Source organism: Thamnophis sirtalis, unplaced genomic scaffold, assembly GCF_051295495.1.
Source record: "Thamnophis sirtalis isolate CommonGarterSnake01/CBP01778 unplaced genomic scaffold, rThaSir2_p1.2 scaffold_3, whole genome shotgun sequence".
NCBI lineage: Eukaryota > Metazoa > Chordata > Lepidosauria > Squamata > Natricidae > Thamnophis > Thamnophis sirtalis.
Window position 1 is genome coordinate 58,280,052 of NW_028261383.1, and position 17,266 is coordinate 58,297,317.

The 17,266-nt window shown below is 36.8% G+C and overlaps 1 protein-coding gene across 1 annotated transcript in view; it reads right to left on the bottom strand.

Annotated features, from left to right (window-relative positions):
- The window catches only part of PLXND1 (plexin D1), a 169,923-nt gene that overhangs the window by 99,245 nt on the left and 53,412 nt on the right, over positions 1 to 17,266 (bottom strand). The window contains exons 4-8 of the mRNA XM_087708935.1: positions 13,101 to 13,201; positions 11,355 to 11,484; positions 10,685 to 10,859; positions 9,063 to 9,171; positions 5,641 to 5,743 (exon numbers count right to left, since the gene is read on the bottom strand). Of these exons, the coding sequence (XP_087565061.1) occupies positions 5,641 to 5,743; positions 9,063 to 9,171; positions 10,685 to 10,859; positions 11,355 to 11,484; positions 13,101 to 13,201 (618 nt within the window). The remainder of the gene's footprint in view (positions 1 to 5,640; positions 5,744 to 9,062; positions 9,172 to 10,684; positions 10,860 to 11,354; positions 11,485 to 13,100; positions 13,202 to 17,266) is intronic.

Below are 17,266 nucleotides of genomic sequence, written 5' to 3' on the forward strand. Positions count from 1 at the left end.
AGAGACAGTGGAACAGGTCAATAAGAGAAGAGTAGCAAAAGCCAAGAAAAGCAGAGAACTTAGGAAGGAACTTGTGGTACTATAGAGATATAGGGGGTCCCAGAGGGACAGAACACTAGATTTTCTCCAGTTAATGACATATTTGGAATAAAAAATGTAAAGGTAAAAGTTTCCCTTTGTCCAGTCCTGTTCTAGGGAGCAGTGCTCATCTCCATTTCCTAGCCAAGGGAGTCAGAGCTGTCTGAAGATGCTTCCATGCTCATGTAGCGAGCATGACTATATTCCAAGGTGTACTCAGCACTTTTACCTTTCCACTAATGTGGTATCTATTTACCTACTTGCATTTGCATGCTTTTGAGCTGCTAGGTTGGCAGGAGCTGGGGCTCATCAATGATACTTGAGTCTTGAACTCTCAACCTTTTGACTGATAAGCCGAGTGTCTTAACTGCTAGGCCACCATGCTCCCTATAATTGGAATATAAACCATATTGCTATACAACTTAAATAAGCTGTATTAATGGCATGACATAATTATCAAGAATATAACATGATAGTTTTGATAGATATTTAACTTGATAGACATTAGATGAAGAAGTCAGCAGGAAAAGTCACAAGTCATTCTGGAATGTACGTTTTTTCCTGAGATAAATCTGGCCTCACCACCCACAGCACACCTCAGTGGTGGGTTGCAGGCGGTACTCCCCGGTATGCACGTACCAGAGCCAGCCCGGAGCACTGGATACCATTCCGGTATGGTGCTCCGGAGGGCCCACTTCTTACCTTCCTTTTAGGTCTTCAGTGCTTCCATGCACAGCGCATATAGTGCATGCGCAATGCTCCGCTGAGCAGCTGGAGCATCGCGGAAGCTCGGGGAAGCACCAAGACGCATGCGTGTGCTACGCGCGTCCACGTGGATGCTGGATGATTTGAAACCCACCACCGCCACACCTATGGTTGTCACTTGTGCATCTTACCTCCACTGGTCTGCTTGCAAGCTGCATGGGATTTGCAACTTCCTGTTGGCTTTCCCATTGTGGGAAGCCAGTAGGAAAAATCCTTATTTTATAACCCATGATAAGATAAGATAAGATAAGATAAGATACTTTATTTGTATGCCGCCCTTTTCCCTGGGGGGACTCAGGGCGGCTCACAGTTCAGGGGGAGGGGAGGACAAACCAAGTTACATATAAGACAATACATCATTAAAAGCACAACATTCATACTCTTCGGGCAGGGTTAAGGTTTTTAGCCCCAGGCCTGTCGGGACAGCCAGGTTTTAAGGGCTATGTGGAAGGTCTGGAGGGTGGTGAGGGTACGAATCTCCACGGGGAGTTCGTTCCATAGGGTCGGAGCTGCCAGAGATCCTGTCTAAGTGACAGCAATGGGGAGTCCTGGGATTGCTATCGCAAAGTGATGCAACCATATAACCTCACACTTTGCTATCACATTGTTTAATGATAGAAGTTTCAGTCCAATTGCTGTCATATCCTGAGGACTATATATGTTAAACAGCTTGTTTTATTGACGGTGTAAGCATCATTAAATGAAGTTAAAGTCAAGAAGCTAGTGGAAAGTATACAATTTCTATAAAAAGTTAATCTGAGATTCTAAAGCAGAAAACATAATATGCTTAGTGAAAAATGTTTTCAAGGAAACAACAGCTTATCCACAAAGAAGCTTCTTTAAAAATAGAGTTCTAAAAGCAACAATTACTTTATTCAGCATAAGCAAATTTATGGTCAGAGGTTGCAGATTGTATCAAAAACATAAATAAATACTAATTTTGAATCCACAGTAGAATTCAGTTAACCATATCTGGATTTTTATTTTAAAAAATATAACCTTTGGGAGAAAAGATTTCTGGTTGAAGGAGAACCTTATCTCTGGTAAGAAGGTATAGATGATACAGAACTAATCTATTCGATATACTAAAATCACTGTTTCAAGCCATTCAGTTTTCAGCAATAGAAGCTCTAAATGTCAAGCTGACAGCAGCTTAAAGGACTACAGGAGAACTGCATTAAAGTCACCATTTCTCCATCATAATAGGAAGGAACAAGTTATACACATTGAACATAAATCTCTTGACAAAAAAAATCATTGGAAGTTTCTGCAGAGAAAGAGTTATTACGGGTTTCCCAGTATTCATAATTCAGAACCCAATTTCCAATCTCATTTCAATAATATATAAATTTGGCATTCTATCTGGTTATTTTATAATTTGGAACAAATCAGACTTGATGCCACTGGATCTCCAGTAATAATGTATTAAGCGATCGGATTTGTTCTGACTCCTTTGGTCATCTTGGTATTCCTATTAAAGCTTCACAACTGGTAAATTGGACCCTACCCAGATTTGCATGAAAATGAAAGAAGATATAAACAGATGGTTTTGTATTTCTCTTGATTAAAGTAAAAGGGAAAGGAAGAGATCATCTCACCAATCTAGTCAAACTTTCTGGAATTTTTAATCAGATATATAGAACTGGTGATGACTGCTGGAGTGTTCCAACAACTTTTTTCAGCCTGCCACAGGAACAAATAAGAAGACAGGGGAGCTTTGATGATGCCTTTGTGAGTCTGAGGAGTTTCAGCTGTTAGCAGTAGCTGCTTTGCATATAGCTATAGATCCAGAGAAAGAAGAGTCTTTCCAAAAGAGATATGCTTATAGGGTTAAAAAAAAGTCTGAAACATTGTTCTGGGATTCTTCGAAGTGTTGGTCAACTAGAGTTAGAGTCTGCAAACAAGTTCTGCAATAAATGAGGCAAAGCACTAGATATAAGAGATAAGTCCAATGGAAGCAAGCTTAAAGTGAAAAACAAGGAATACCCGTGTCAAACCATGGTGGGGTTTGCCATATTTGGGGAGAGGGGAATTTGGGAAAAGCAGCGACACAGCAAACAGCAGCAGTGAACGCCGGCAGCAGTCCTGGCTGCCTGGAACAGCTGATCAGTGGTGGGGTGAAAAGCGGAGAGCCAGCCACTGACCAGCTGTTCGGCGGTGAAGGTTCCAGTGCCTACGAGGTGGAGAAAGTATATGATGACAATGTCTCCATCACCTGGCCCAGCTGATTGGCGGTGTGCCTGGATGCCGAAAATCAGCTGACTGATAGTGGCTGTAACAATGCAGAGGCAGCCCACAAAGCGGAGCTCTGGAAGACTGGTTTCTGTGAAAGACTAGAGGACTGGTTGCTGGGAAAGGAGAGCGGAGCCTTGGCAGACCGTTTGCTGTGAAAGGACTAGCTAAAGCTGGCCAGTCGGCTACCAGCTGGTGGTTGGATGGCCGGGGGCGTGCCCAGGTGGGGAGGGTGTGGACACCGCTTACATAAGATGCTGGGAGACAGTAACTCCCAGCGCTGACTTTACACTGAACTTTAGCAGGACTTAAATTGTGCTGAGGCCCCATCCTGAATAAAACCTGATTCTGTTTCACAGTTTCCAGAGCGATTGTGGATCTGTTTTAGCCAGGTCTGGAGCTTGGACCATTGAGGCATCTGAGAGAAATCAGAGACTCTTCAGGGACTTAGGAAACAGAGCTAAGCACTACCACCAAGAATAAACAGTTGGGTGGAGTAAATATTGCCAGGCCTACAGCACAGTTGTATATCCTTAGATTTGGTCAATATCAAAGCTGCAGTAAATGGTACTGATTGAGGAACAACATGTAACTTGAGACAGAGAATAAGATGAAAATTGTGAATTCTCAAAGGAAAGGGAATGGACAAGAGTGATAGGGATCACACTTATAAAAGTACTTGTAAGGATGGTATACTGGAGAGTTCCAATTTAAGAGTAAAAAAGATTATTGAAAGGAGCCTCCAATTGGCTTTTCACATCTATTTCAGAAGAAATTCTTCCCCATCTCTAAGCATTAGGAAAGGAAGAAGAAAACAGGCTGGTAATTTTAGATCCAACTCTTCTGACAACTTTATGCTGTTAATTAAAGTAACCAACAGAAATAGAATTAGTAAGACTAACAGAGTTAGGCATATAAGATGTAAGCATGCTTTTAAAGACAGTATTTGTGTGGTAATAGTTAAGGCAGCCTAGTTAGGAGCAGTTGTGGGTATGTTCAAATCAAGAAACAGAAATGAAGGTGAAGATGTACACTGACACAAGCCCCAAGAGTAAGTGGCACCCTGCTCTGGAAGGGGTTTCATCAGTAACTTTGCTCAGGTGTAGCTGGCTCAGGTAGTAGAATCTCCAAGGCTTATGACAACTTATGGCAAGCATGGACCTGACCCTAGTAATCAAGAGACCCACATATACAGATGGGAGAGGGACATGCTAGACCTAGTTTTTTTTACTTGAGGCAGCTGCAATATGATGTGGGAGCAAAGGATATTATCATCAGTCCTTTGCCATGGTCAGATCACATTCTGATTGCCTTTTGATTAACTCTTCCCACCATAGAGAGATAGGACACATTAGATTGATCTGCTACAATCTAATATAGCATTATAGAGATAACTGGGTTTCCCCCTAAGGATCTGATTAGTGGTTTAAGTAAGGCCTTGGTCACTGCCTGGAATGGGCTTGTCTTGGTCTGGATTGCTCCTATGTAGTCCAAGCGTGGGTTCAGATAGGTTCGTTCTAGCGATCAGTTGGCCCCGCCCACCTGCCCCTGCGCTAGTCTGTCCTATATTTCCTTTGTTTGAAGCCCAGCTGATAGGCGCGGCAGAGTAGATTGCCACGCCTCAGCTGTTTTACTCAACAGGGCTGCAGTAGAAGGTAAGTTCTAGAGCTGTTTTCAAACACACTGAGTGTGTGCAGAGCACGCACTCAGCAAACCGGTTGCTAAACTGGTTGAATCCCACCACTGATGTAGCCTATCACTATGAGCCAATTCTAAGATGCATCTTGGTTTTCCAAGGGATTGGAAGATGAAACATTGTAAAAGATGGTTAGAGCACCATTAAAAGATACAGAGTAAACCCAATCAAGTATGAATAAAAGCCCACACTAGGAATCACATTGTAATGATAAAGTTAGCAAAATATAATTATTTCTCTGCTCTTATCGGTCCATAGATAGCTGTACTCTTTCCCCGCTCTGGAGAGATGGGCCTTTAGATAGCTGCTATAAGAAATATTTTAAGTGCTTGATTCTTCTCTTTTTTCTGTATTTGGGTCCAGCTGAGATTTAGGCAGAGATCACTAGTCTGTGGGATTCACAAGTTCTTCACAGTCTCACCTCTCCCCCTCCTCAAGAGTGCCACACCCTGATATGTCCTGAAAACCTGGCTAGAGTAGCAGATGAGCCTCTTGTGAGTTATACAATTTTTGAAACATTAGTTGTTTTTCTCCAGATATTCCTTTTTGTGTAGATTGTTTTATTTTACATTTTGTATATTTTATGCTGCACACAGTTGTAATGGAACTAGGCAATGTATAAATAAAAGAAAATGGAGAGCACTGGAAATCTCAGTGATTTGAAAGCATGCTATGAAAGGCATTCAGATCCAGTTCTCCAACACTCTCCCCCCCACTCCCCTCGGTGATATGCAACATTTTCTGAACATAAGCGTTTCCATAATATTTCTTAAAAAGTCTTTGTTGGCAGCAATTATTTCTTCCCTATACAAGAGAAACAAAACAAGAATTTTTTAAAAAAACAAACTATATACTGTTATGTGCCTTACAGTAATCTGTACTGAATTCTCACATTCAGTCACATTGGATACACAGGAGCTTCTTCTAGGACACCAATAACATTTCCATTTAGCTGACAGGCAACTAATACATCTGAAATATATAAAAGAAACTACATTTACTAAGTATAGCAGTCTCTTCTTTGAAGCTTTGTCTTCTTTATGAATCTGCAAATTCTGTTACGGCTTATGGTAAAACTATCTATTGAAATCTGAAATATTTTAAATTGCCTGTGTGTATATGATGGAGCAGCCACCATATCCTTCGCTATTACATCTGATAAGCTAACATGTTTTATTACATCTATGAGAGCCTTGGTGCTCTCTGAGTTTGGTTGTTTTCTTGAAGACATTTTATTATCCAACTAGGCAACACAGAAATAGTAATAGCATTTAGAATTATATATTGCTCCATAGTGCTTTACAGCACTCTCTCACAGGTTAACAAATGCCAGGATGTTGCCCACAAGAGTCTGTGTCCTCATTTTACTGACCTTGGAAGGATGGAAAGCTGAGTCAACCTTTAACCGGTTAAGATCGAACTCCTGGCTATGGACAGTGTTAGCCTGCAATACTACATGTAACCACTGTGCCACCCAGTGCTAGAAGATAGTGAGGCTTGCTCTGCTTATAATCAGGTGGCTTGTCCTATCAGGGTTGGTGGGAGAGTTCTTAGTGGTTCCTTGATTAGGCTGTTGTTTACTGCTTGATATTAAGCTTTACTTATCTAAATGTTGATTGCTCATCAAGGGGTATTGTGGTTTTTTAGCTTTTTGATTGTCTCTTTTGAATGGTATGTAGATGTTGTCTACTCAATGTGCCTGTTGATGGATGATTTCTCTGCGTTCCAAGCTTTCAGGAATTCTCTAGTGTTTTTGGACACTCATATCCCCCAGCTGAAATTATGGTGAAATCTATCCTTGTGTTAGGCAATTAAAGAGTTTTCATCATGTTTTGAACTGTTCATTGGTGTTCATGGATGCCATCAGGGACCCCACAGTTCAACCCTGAGCTAAAAATATCCCCTTCTATTGTAATCACATCTACATTGTTGTTGTTGGTTGTGGTGGTGGTTTATTTTAAGCAGGAGGAGAAATAATTATGTAATCCAAAATAGTATATTTTCAATACCAAACTATTGTAGATAGGGATTCCTGAACTGTGAATTGCACTTTTCAGATATTTATGAGTAACTTAAATGCAGTAAACAACATTATATGTAAAAAATAACATGTTTCCAGCCATTTTCATCTACTTTTTAATTCTGAAGAATATTATTTCAGTAATTTTAGTATTAGCCCATGCAAGTAAATTATTCTTTTAGAATAGATCTAATCTATATATTATGTAGCTCTGTTTCTGCTCTGTCGTTTGCTTTTCATTTTTATTATGTCTTTTCCCCACATTTTCCTTACTATTTTTGCTACTATTCTTGTACGATAAATACATCTCCTTTCTCATTTCTACTGTAAACAGCTAGTTTGGCTTAGGGATGAGAATTTTTTTGGTTATTTCAATAAATTATACTTAAACTTGGTTTAGAACAATGTATTACTATAATTGGTATCATACTTTGGGATTGGCAAGCCATTTTGTAAAAAAATCTTGTTCTTGCCTCAAAATTTTTAAAATTATACTGAAGAGATTGTCTTTCAATGCACCTTAGATTGCATTTGCTACTATCTATAACTCCTAACAATCCAAAATAAATTGCTTTAAAAGGATAGCAAGAAAAATCATGTGAAAGATAGCTTCTGCAACACTATTAATAACTAATGGAATTAAGATTAAGCCAAACATGATACTCTACTATATCCACATATAAATTGAACGATCTCAAAAATGTAATTGTTTGTTCCTTATATCAGCTTTCTGATGTAAGGTTAATTTTAAAGCTTTCAGTCAAAAATATTATCATGGGAAAAGGGAAAGAAAAAATTGCCCCAAACCATCAACACATCCAGATGGTCTGAAATACTCTAAAACCCAGTCTCTGCAATTCTTGGCATGTTAGATCATCTTTCCTGCCAATCCTGCCCGGCATCCAAAATACCTTGTAGATAACAAAGTGATTCTAGCTTAGTAAATCTACAACAAGGTTTTCCAACTGTTTGGTACTATGACCACTTAAAAAATAAAGGTGTTTCTACTTCTTCCATCTTTCACCTCACAATAAAACTAAAAATTTCACTGGAATTAGCATTGGGCCAAAAAAAAAAAAGGATTTTAGTAATAATTTAATCTATTTATCAAATGAAATATTTTGAAAACTTCACAAACTTTATAACTTAAAAAAAACCTGATCCAACAAAAGGACATTGTCACATTTAAAATCTTTTTTTTTTAAATTGGAAAGATGAACTTGATTATTTTTACATGATTCCTAGTTTTTATTTCTGAAACAGCTACTCATATTTTTCATTCCACATTTATTTTTTATCAATATTTGTTCTTTATGGATTTATAATACAGACTTCAATATATTTGTATACTTTTCATATTTGTTTGTATCCTGCCTTTATAATTTTTTCATATAACTCAAGGCAGCAAACATATCCTCCTATTTTCTCCACAATAACGACCCTGTGAGGTGAGTTGGGCTGACAGAGAGTGACTGGCCCAAAGTCATCCAGCTGGCTTTTGTGGCTGAGGCAGGATTAGAACTCACAGTCTCCTATTTTCTAGACTGGTGCCTTAACCATTAGACCAAACTGTATCTCTTAAATCTTTGCATTAATTTTGTACCCCACTCCAAAATTCAGGGAGAGATTTTTGTCAGGAAATTTATATTCAAAGAAGTGTCAACAGAGATATGTCAGAAGAATTGCTTCTCCTCTTTAGTAGCAAGCATACTAGTAATTGGTTTAACATTTGTTAAAATTACAGGAAAAAACTCTTGAGCTACACAAGCATATGCACTCCTTCAGACACTTCAAAGACTACAAATACAGGGTTACATGCCTTGCTGGCACGGATGCTCCATATATATGAATATTTATGACAGAAGCAAATGCAATTATTTGTGTTCTGTGGCAATGAACCGCCAATATCCAATACGCCAATAACTGCATAAAAACTCCAATCCATGACAATTAATCAAGACAAGTTAAAATGTTTCCCTGAAATTTTGGATGTAGCAGAATTTTATGGCTATACTGAGTGTTTTGTAAAAGTGCTATAGCAAACAATATTGCAATTCCCAAGGAATTGCAACTCACAGTTCGAAAGCCTCTAGCTAAAAAAATTAAAATGTTGAAGATGTTGTATTTCAGGTTATCTATTTTACAATATTTCCTCCTGCTTAAATTGAAACCACCAACAAAGATAAAGGAATTCCTGACTGGTGAATTCTTATGCAAACCAAAGCGAAGCAACCTGCCTTTCTATCATTTACAGGCCACGAGATCACTTACGCTGTCTTTGGATAAATATTTCCAGTTCTCTTGCAATCATAGATGGTGAAATTGGCCCACACAATGTTTTTTCCGTTGACCTGGACTGCAGTTTGAATAATTACATGATCTGAAACAAACAACCCCAAAACAAGCAAGTCACAAGGGAACTCTTTTCATAGTTTACTTTCAAGACAACATGAATGTCTGAAAAAAGAAAAAAAAATTCAAAACTGTTGTTTACTCAAGAGATGAAGTTTCTCAAGAGTTCAGCTTCTCCAAATACTCCCAAGATTATTTTGTTACATTACAAATACAAATTAATATATGAAACAGGAAAAGCTGGCAATACATATTTTGTGAATGCTTTATGTATTATGTATGTAAATAATCTCTGTGAGGATTTATTTTTATTAGTAATTTTTTAAAATATGTTTGTTTTAAATGTTGAGGAACTGATATGTGAATCAGAACATTCAGAAAAATATATTTACATTTTTAAATTTTGGAATGGAACTGGTACCTAAAATGCATTGGAAACATCCTTTTTTTGTATAAAATTGGATGGGATAAAATTGAGATTCGAAGAATTTTGAAAACGAACCAAACGGAGTTGATATAATCATTCATCCTTTATTTTGAAGCAATTTTTCATGCCCCTTTATTTAACTTAAATTCAGTAGTTTGAAGAGTCAGGATTTTCATATAAAGTATTTGTTTTGGCAAGACTCTTGAACTGTAACCAAGATAAACGGATCCAAACTTTATAAATAGATGTATTCAGTATTGCATGGCCATGACAAATTACTTTCACTAAACAAAGTGAAACAAATAATCAAACGGTGATTTAAAACCAGTAATTTAACTTTCGGGCTGAAAAACTGTATATGTAAGTAACATTAATGAATGAGATAGCCACAGGACAACTGTTCAATACTGCAGATAAGGTTTTTTTTTACATGACTCAACACGCCCCACCTAGAAAATATCTGTTTCACATCAAATTGAGACACTATACTGAATCAGGAATGTGGCCTTGGAGAAGGTCTATGGGGACAGTTAGCAAAACATGATTTAAGGAAGAGACCATCAGAAAGAAACTTCAACTAACTACAGTATGTCTTAACACTCTTTGGTACCGATAGTCTTCAACTTACAATCATTGGTTTAGGGACTGCTCAAAGTTACAGAGGCATTAAAAAAAGAGACTTATGACTGTTTTTCACACTTACGACTGTTGCACGGTCACATGATCAAAATGCATCTGCTTGGCAACTTGCATGTATTTAGGACAGTTGCAGTATCACTTTTTGCAACCTTTGGAAAAGCAAAGCCAACGGGAAAGCCAGATTCACTTAACAACCATCTTACTAACTTAACAACTGTAGTGGTTCACTCAAGAACTGTAACAAAAAAGGTCGTACAATGGGGAAAACTCACTTAACAACTGACTTGCTTAGCAATGTAAATTTTGGGCTCAGTTGCAGTCATAAGTTGAGCAAGCTTTCAGAAATCCATCATTACCTGAATAAATGCAAATACTAAATAAAAATAAAGTTTAATTTAATTAAGAAAATTAAGAAACTCATCTTTAATGTCATTATTACATCATCATTATTTAAAGCACCATTTTTCATACATACCTTGATTTAATGGAAAGGCTGGGTAGCTCTCTCTGGGAAGAAAACTGCAGTAAATTACTTGGTTGTGAGATTGGGGATGAATTTTAGCAGTGGTTTGGATATTATTTCCATAATTGCAAGCTATTTCCATTCCGTTCATATTTGGAATGTTCCCATTTATTTGGATTATCATACCCTAAAAGTGAACAACAAAATGTTATCATTCTAATAGATTAACAAAAAATTAAATTACATTGACAAACAGGTTTTAAAAATACTGTATTTTAGGTTAAACTTTGTTTGGAACAAAGCTGCTGCTCTCTTGAGTAAAAATAACAAGTGCAGCCGAATATTCAGAGATTGTGTCGGTAAAATTACAAGATGCCGTCTATGTGTCAATACTTTCCCAGTGGAACAATATCCTCTGCAGAGATCCAGATGGCTCTGACCCCGATAACCTTTCACAAGGCTGTTTCACTATGCTGCTGATATAACTTTTTATGATTGGGATTTATTGTTTACCTTGGGTGACATTGTTTATAGCTGTTGTTGTAATCCTTGCACACTGCCAAGAGTATGAGATGGGGGGGGGGGCAGATACATTATTTAAATATTGTTCATAATGCTTTTAATCAGTTCCCTTTGCTTAAGAGAATCTATTCATAGACATTGCAATTCTTACTTCACGTACCTCATTTTCGTTCTCGATATTTATTTCTGAAGGCATTGTGGTCATTGAAGGGCATTGTTGTACTCCCTCATTGGCACTGATCCAGAAATAGGACTCTTCCGAATGGGCGCATTCATGCTGCAGTGAACACCTAAAACAAGTAGAACATTTATGACACCAGACCTTTAGAAGAAAACCAATTATTAATTTTCCTGAAAAACTATCTTCATGTTTGTCATTTCACTAAGAACGATAGCCATTATCTTAAAAATGTTAACCTCATAATCAAAACACAGGAGAAATGATTAGGAATGATTCATATATTTTTCTATTGTTTGCCTTCTGTTTATCTTGATTTTTTTTTTACACCTAAGGTTGTCAGGCATGAACAACCAGGCCCACACATGCAGAGTTCAAGCTAACTGCCTTCTTCGTCTGCCTATCAAGAGACTGCCCAGACTGGCAGCCTTCCCTTGGGAAAAAATAGATAATCCTCCAAGGAATTTAGGGAGGTCAGTTTTTTGTGGTTGTGCAGTGACTCCAGGTTAACTTCGCCCTTGAGCCTTACACCCTGCCTGACTGGGTGCTTTCCAACAAAGATACAGAAAAAAAAAAGGCTGTTAAATCCATGGAAATAAGATGGCCACTTTTGAACTTTGGTGACTTAACAGAACATCAGGCAGTTATTCAATGTTTTCCCTCAATCTCATATGTCTTATTTCTGTTTACCCTAGACCAGTAGTGAAATTCATTTTTTTTACTACCGGATCTTTGGGCGTGGCAGGGAAAGGATATTGCAAAATCTCATTCCTACCACACTCCAGGGGAAAGATACTGCAAAATCTCCATTTCCTCCTCACTCCTGGGGCCAGTTCTCCGAACTACTCAAAATTGCTGCTACCGGTTCTCCAGAACCTGTCAGAACCTGCTGAATTTCATCCCTGCCCTAGACTCTCTTAAAATATTCTTCAAAAACATAAATTGATTGTTGTGGCTCTGTCTTGTTTTCTTAAAATACTTTCTTAAAGACTTTTAACTAGTCCAAAATATGCATGCTATCCATAACTTTACTTATGCTAAGAGCATCTTAGTGTGAAATAGAATTTTTAAAATAATATTTTGACTTATCCTATCACATTTGAAGTGAAAAAAGAAATAATACATACGATAGATAATTTTATACTAAAATATAACTACGGATTGCATGAGTTTTTATTATCTTCAAAATCAATGCTGCCTTAGACTATCTCATGCACAGTATAATACACAAGTCTGCTGATTGATTTCCCCCACAAAGTAATTGAGCTTATGTGTGAAGTCTCATAAAAACCTGAAAATTGTTCAAATGCTATTTATCCAACAATGTCTTGATTGTATTTATATTCACATAAGTGTAAAGTCTGCATCAGCTATTTAGGAGCCAAGGTGGCGCAGTGGTTAAATGCAGCACTGCAGGCTACTGCTAGATCAGCAGGTCAGCGGTTCAAATCTCACCGGCTCAGGGTTGACTCAGCCTTCCATCCTTCCGAGGTGGGTAAAATGAGGACCCAGATTGTTGGGGGCAATATGCTGACTCTCTGTAAACCGCTTAGAGAGGCCTGAAAGGCCTATGAAGCGGTATATAAGTCTACTGCTACTGCTATTGCTATTGCTATATTATTGTACAAGTCAGTGAATCTGGTGAAAGTTTACAATAATATTAAGTAATCATTATCTGTTCAGAATGCCTTATTGTCAGAGGGTTATAAAGTGCAAAAAATATTCCACCTGGTCTCCAAAGTACACCATCCACAGTAAGCATCAGCTGCAGCCAAGCAGTCTGTACACTTAGTGTATTGGTCACAAGCAGCTACTTTCACACGAGCAATCTGTGTAACAGAAAAAAAATCAAGATAACAATTTTAAATAATCAAATAGCAGACTCTTGTTTAATTAACTTCAGCAACAGAGCACTTTATACTTTATACTTAGAGCCAAGGTGGCGCAGTGGTTAAATGCAGCACTGCAGGCTACTGCTAGATCAGCAGGTCAGCGGTTCAAATCTCACCGGCTCAGGGTTGACTCAGCCTTCCATCCTTCCGAGGTGGGTAAAATGAGGACCCAGATTGTTGGGGGCAATATGCTGACTCTCTGTAAACCGCTTAGAGAGGCCTGAAAGGCCTATGAAGCAGTATATAAGTCTACTGCTAAGTCTACTGCTAAGTCTACTTATCCAGGATGAGCAAAAGATTACAAACAACTATCATCAGAATATGATAGTACCCAGGATTACTTGTCCTTTTTGATCCAATACAGATGAGATGCTAGTTGATCTCAAACCTTAAATTTAGAAAATTGAAATGCTGGCTAGTAGAAGGCTCATCTACCAGATTTAGTGATCATTAAATTGTTATAAATAGAGTTTTTCCCTCCAAAAAGAGCAGCTTTATAGAGCTTATAATAGAAGTCTGTCATTTTTTGCTTTACATAATATTCTTTGAATTATATACAGCAGACATACATATAAATGAACCCCAGCAGAGTTAATTTAGTTAGTCATCCATCCACGGATAATGGGTTGAATGTTTTATTTATTTATTTTTATTTGATAAATAGTCATAGAGAATGTCTTTTTGCTCTTTTAATCTTAAAAGATTTAGGGCCAGGCCACTTCTCTCTCCCCTATAGGTTTTTTTTTTTTTGCCTAGTTTTAAAATCATGCACACATGCGCTTTTTATATTCATATCTAGTTTATTTACAGAAGGAACTTAGATTTGCTGCTATATAGTTAATGCTGCCTAAAAAATATGGAGGATGGGATGGGTTAGCAAATAATTGCAACAAAAATTCATTGACTGAAGTATTTGCATACATGTCTAAGATGGAATAGGTATAACAATTTAACATGATTTTTATTTTTGTTATTTTAACTATTTTAAACTAACAAAAATTTTATTATCCATATTTTCTGACTATCCCAGATAGGAAGAAAGGGGAAATGTATATTTCAAAAGAATGCTAACATCCTATTTGGGAAAAAAAATTAAACAAAAGGACTTGATAAAGAAATTCTATATTTCTTTTAATAAGTTCTTTAAAATTGCTGTCTTTTCTTTTTTTCTTTCCATGACAGTTTGCTTTTTAAATAAAGAAATTGTTTTTCATACCCTACACACACAGGATGGGGATTGGGGTGGGGGGGAGAGAAACAGTGACATCCATGCATACACACTTTAATAATATAGCTTCATTATTCAGGTGGAACTATGTTCTGCTGCATGAATCACAGTAAGTGGTAAAAAAGGAAGATTTGATTAATAAAAGGTATATAAATAACTATAATTTGCCTAAAAATGCAAAATACTATAAAATGTTTAAGAAGAGAAAATGATTAATACCAGTACCTGTAATTTGCTTCTAGGAATTTGTGAAAAGCTAGTGTATTCTTTTATGGGTAATATATTTGGTGCATATTTCTTCCAATACTTGAGAACAGCATTTTTAGTTTTACAAAAACCCATTGCAGATATACTGGTAAGTGAAAGTGGAGATGGAAATTGGCTTGAAAACACCCATGGATGTTTCTTGCTAAGGGTAAATTTGGATTTTTATAGACCTCAAACACTGTTTACCCTCTTGATGCCTTTATTTTATAAATGTTAGATCTGAGAAGAATTTAATACAATGCTGCCATAGTCTGCCATTTGGATCAGTCACTTCAGTTATTTGTCTAAACCATATTCAAATATAAGATAAGCCTTTTGTATTTGCAATAAGATTGACCCAATCAGAATTATACTGCTCCCTGATGGCCTTAGTTCCACATACATTTATATGAATGCACTCAGAAAGTATTTCTGCCAATAAACAAAACCGGATTGACAAATCATTCTGACATAGGTTGGCAATATCTCTGGGCAGTTGAAATTCTTCACCCAGGGAATACGATTCCTTTCACAAATAAATGTTTGTTTGATATTTACAAAGGACTTGGCAGGTTTTACCAGATGTTTTTCCCTATACTTTATTTATTAAATTTTCTTCTTTTTTATTTTAAAGATGTCATTCCTAACAACAAAAGGCATGCTCTGTGGGTGCAGACACAAATGTTGTGTAGCTTCCACCAAATTATTACATCTTGTAATTTTAAATTTTAATCTTGCCTTATGTAGTTTACATAGAACATATTGTGATTATATTGCAAACAGAATACCCATTCCTCTTCCCTTGACAGTTCCCATGTTAAGTATTATTGCTAATAATAGATTAATATGGCTTACACTATATCTCAGCAGATGGCAACACCTGCTCAAGCTTTTATAGGCTTGGAAACTAAATAAGGTTGGATTTGATTAGTACTTGGATCAGAAACCAAATTTAGAGCTATTGGTTAGTTGAAAAAAAAACCCAGAAAAAGGTAATGGCAAACCAAGTTTGGCAACCCAAGTTACTCCCAAGAAAACTAAATAGTACATCCATGTAATTATCAGGAGCTCAATTCAAGATCATCTTTATTTTGTTTTGTTTTTTTAAGTACAGCTAGGTAGGCCTCGCTTATTGACTGCCTATCAGCAACTGTTTAAGGTTATGGAGGCACTGAAAGAAATAACTTTTCAAATGGTGTAGCACTTACAACTGTCGTCAGATCCCAATGGCCACATGATGAAGACTGATCATGTGATTGTATACTTTACAATCAGCTTCTGATAAGCAAAGTCAATGGAGAAGCTGGCAATTAATGACCATGATGGAAATTAAGTTGTCATGTGATGTCTCACTTAAAAATTACATCACTTAACAATGGATTTTCTGGTCCCAATTACAGTTGTTAAGCAAGGACTACCAGTAAACTGTTTTGATCAAAAATGGTTATGGGATAAATGATTTAGGAGCAAGTTATCAGTTTTGTATACTGAAAATATTCATTAATTAGGAAATTGCAGCAGAGAGATTAATTACTAAACAGAAAACTATTAGTTAGAACCCTGAAGCTTGCAAGGAATACCACATTCATTTTATTTTCAACTAGACAGTAAAGATAATAATCCATTAATTGATAGATAACACTGGAAAATAAAGTTTTTGCTTCCTGGACACTTGGTTGTATTCTATCTATTTTGGGCAGCTAATCTTGAGAATAATCTGGTAATTTAATCAAGTAATTTAATCCGTCACATACCATTTTGTTGACATCTTTTGTATTTAAACAATGGTAATGTTTAATGTTTCAGTACCTGTTGCCTATGCTGCATATATGAAAGAAAGATACAAAAACATGGAACTGTTGCTGACGCACCAAGTGCAACTGGAATATTTGTCAGAACTAAAAGTAGTGGCTCTGCTGCTTGGATATGCCAAGTATTGTTGTTACATATGCAAATAGGACAGCTGTGCAAGGAAGTTGCATTACATTAAAAAGAAACGCCATTCCAAAATAAGTTGGTACTAGGACAGAAAAACATGGCAAAATAATTGGCACATGAAGCACTTGTTGACCTGACAAAGATATTTTTGCCTCTGCTTCATATAAAACTCAGACTGAAGAAACATTTTGTAAAAGCGCTGAACAAGAAAGATCAAGTTTTTTGTTCTTTGAGACAGATGTTTCCAAGAATAGCTGATGCCAAGATTAAGGAAGGCATTTTGTTGGTCCAAAGATCTGATATATCATCAATGACAAGCGACCCAAAGATCTGTTAGCGGGGCCCAAGAAAATTGCCTAGAAAGCATTAAAGGATGTTATTGAGAATTTTCTTGGCAACTATAAAGCACCAACTTAAACTTAAACATAATTGAAACCAACTTAAACATAGTAATGGGGAAACAAGCATAAAACAACAATCAAAGTTCAAATATCTAGGAACAACATTCATCAAAGATGGTAAAATGAACGAAGAGATTAACATATGATGCAGTAAGGCAAACCAAGTATTGGGACTGCTAACTCCATTCC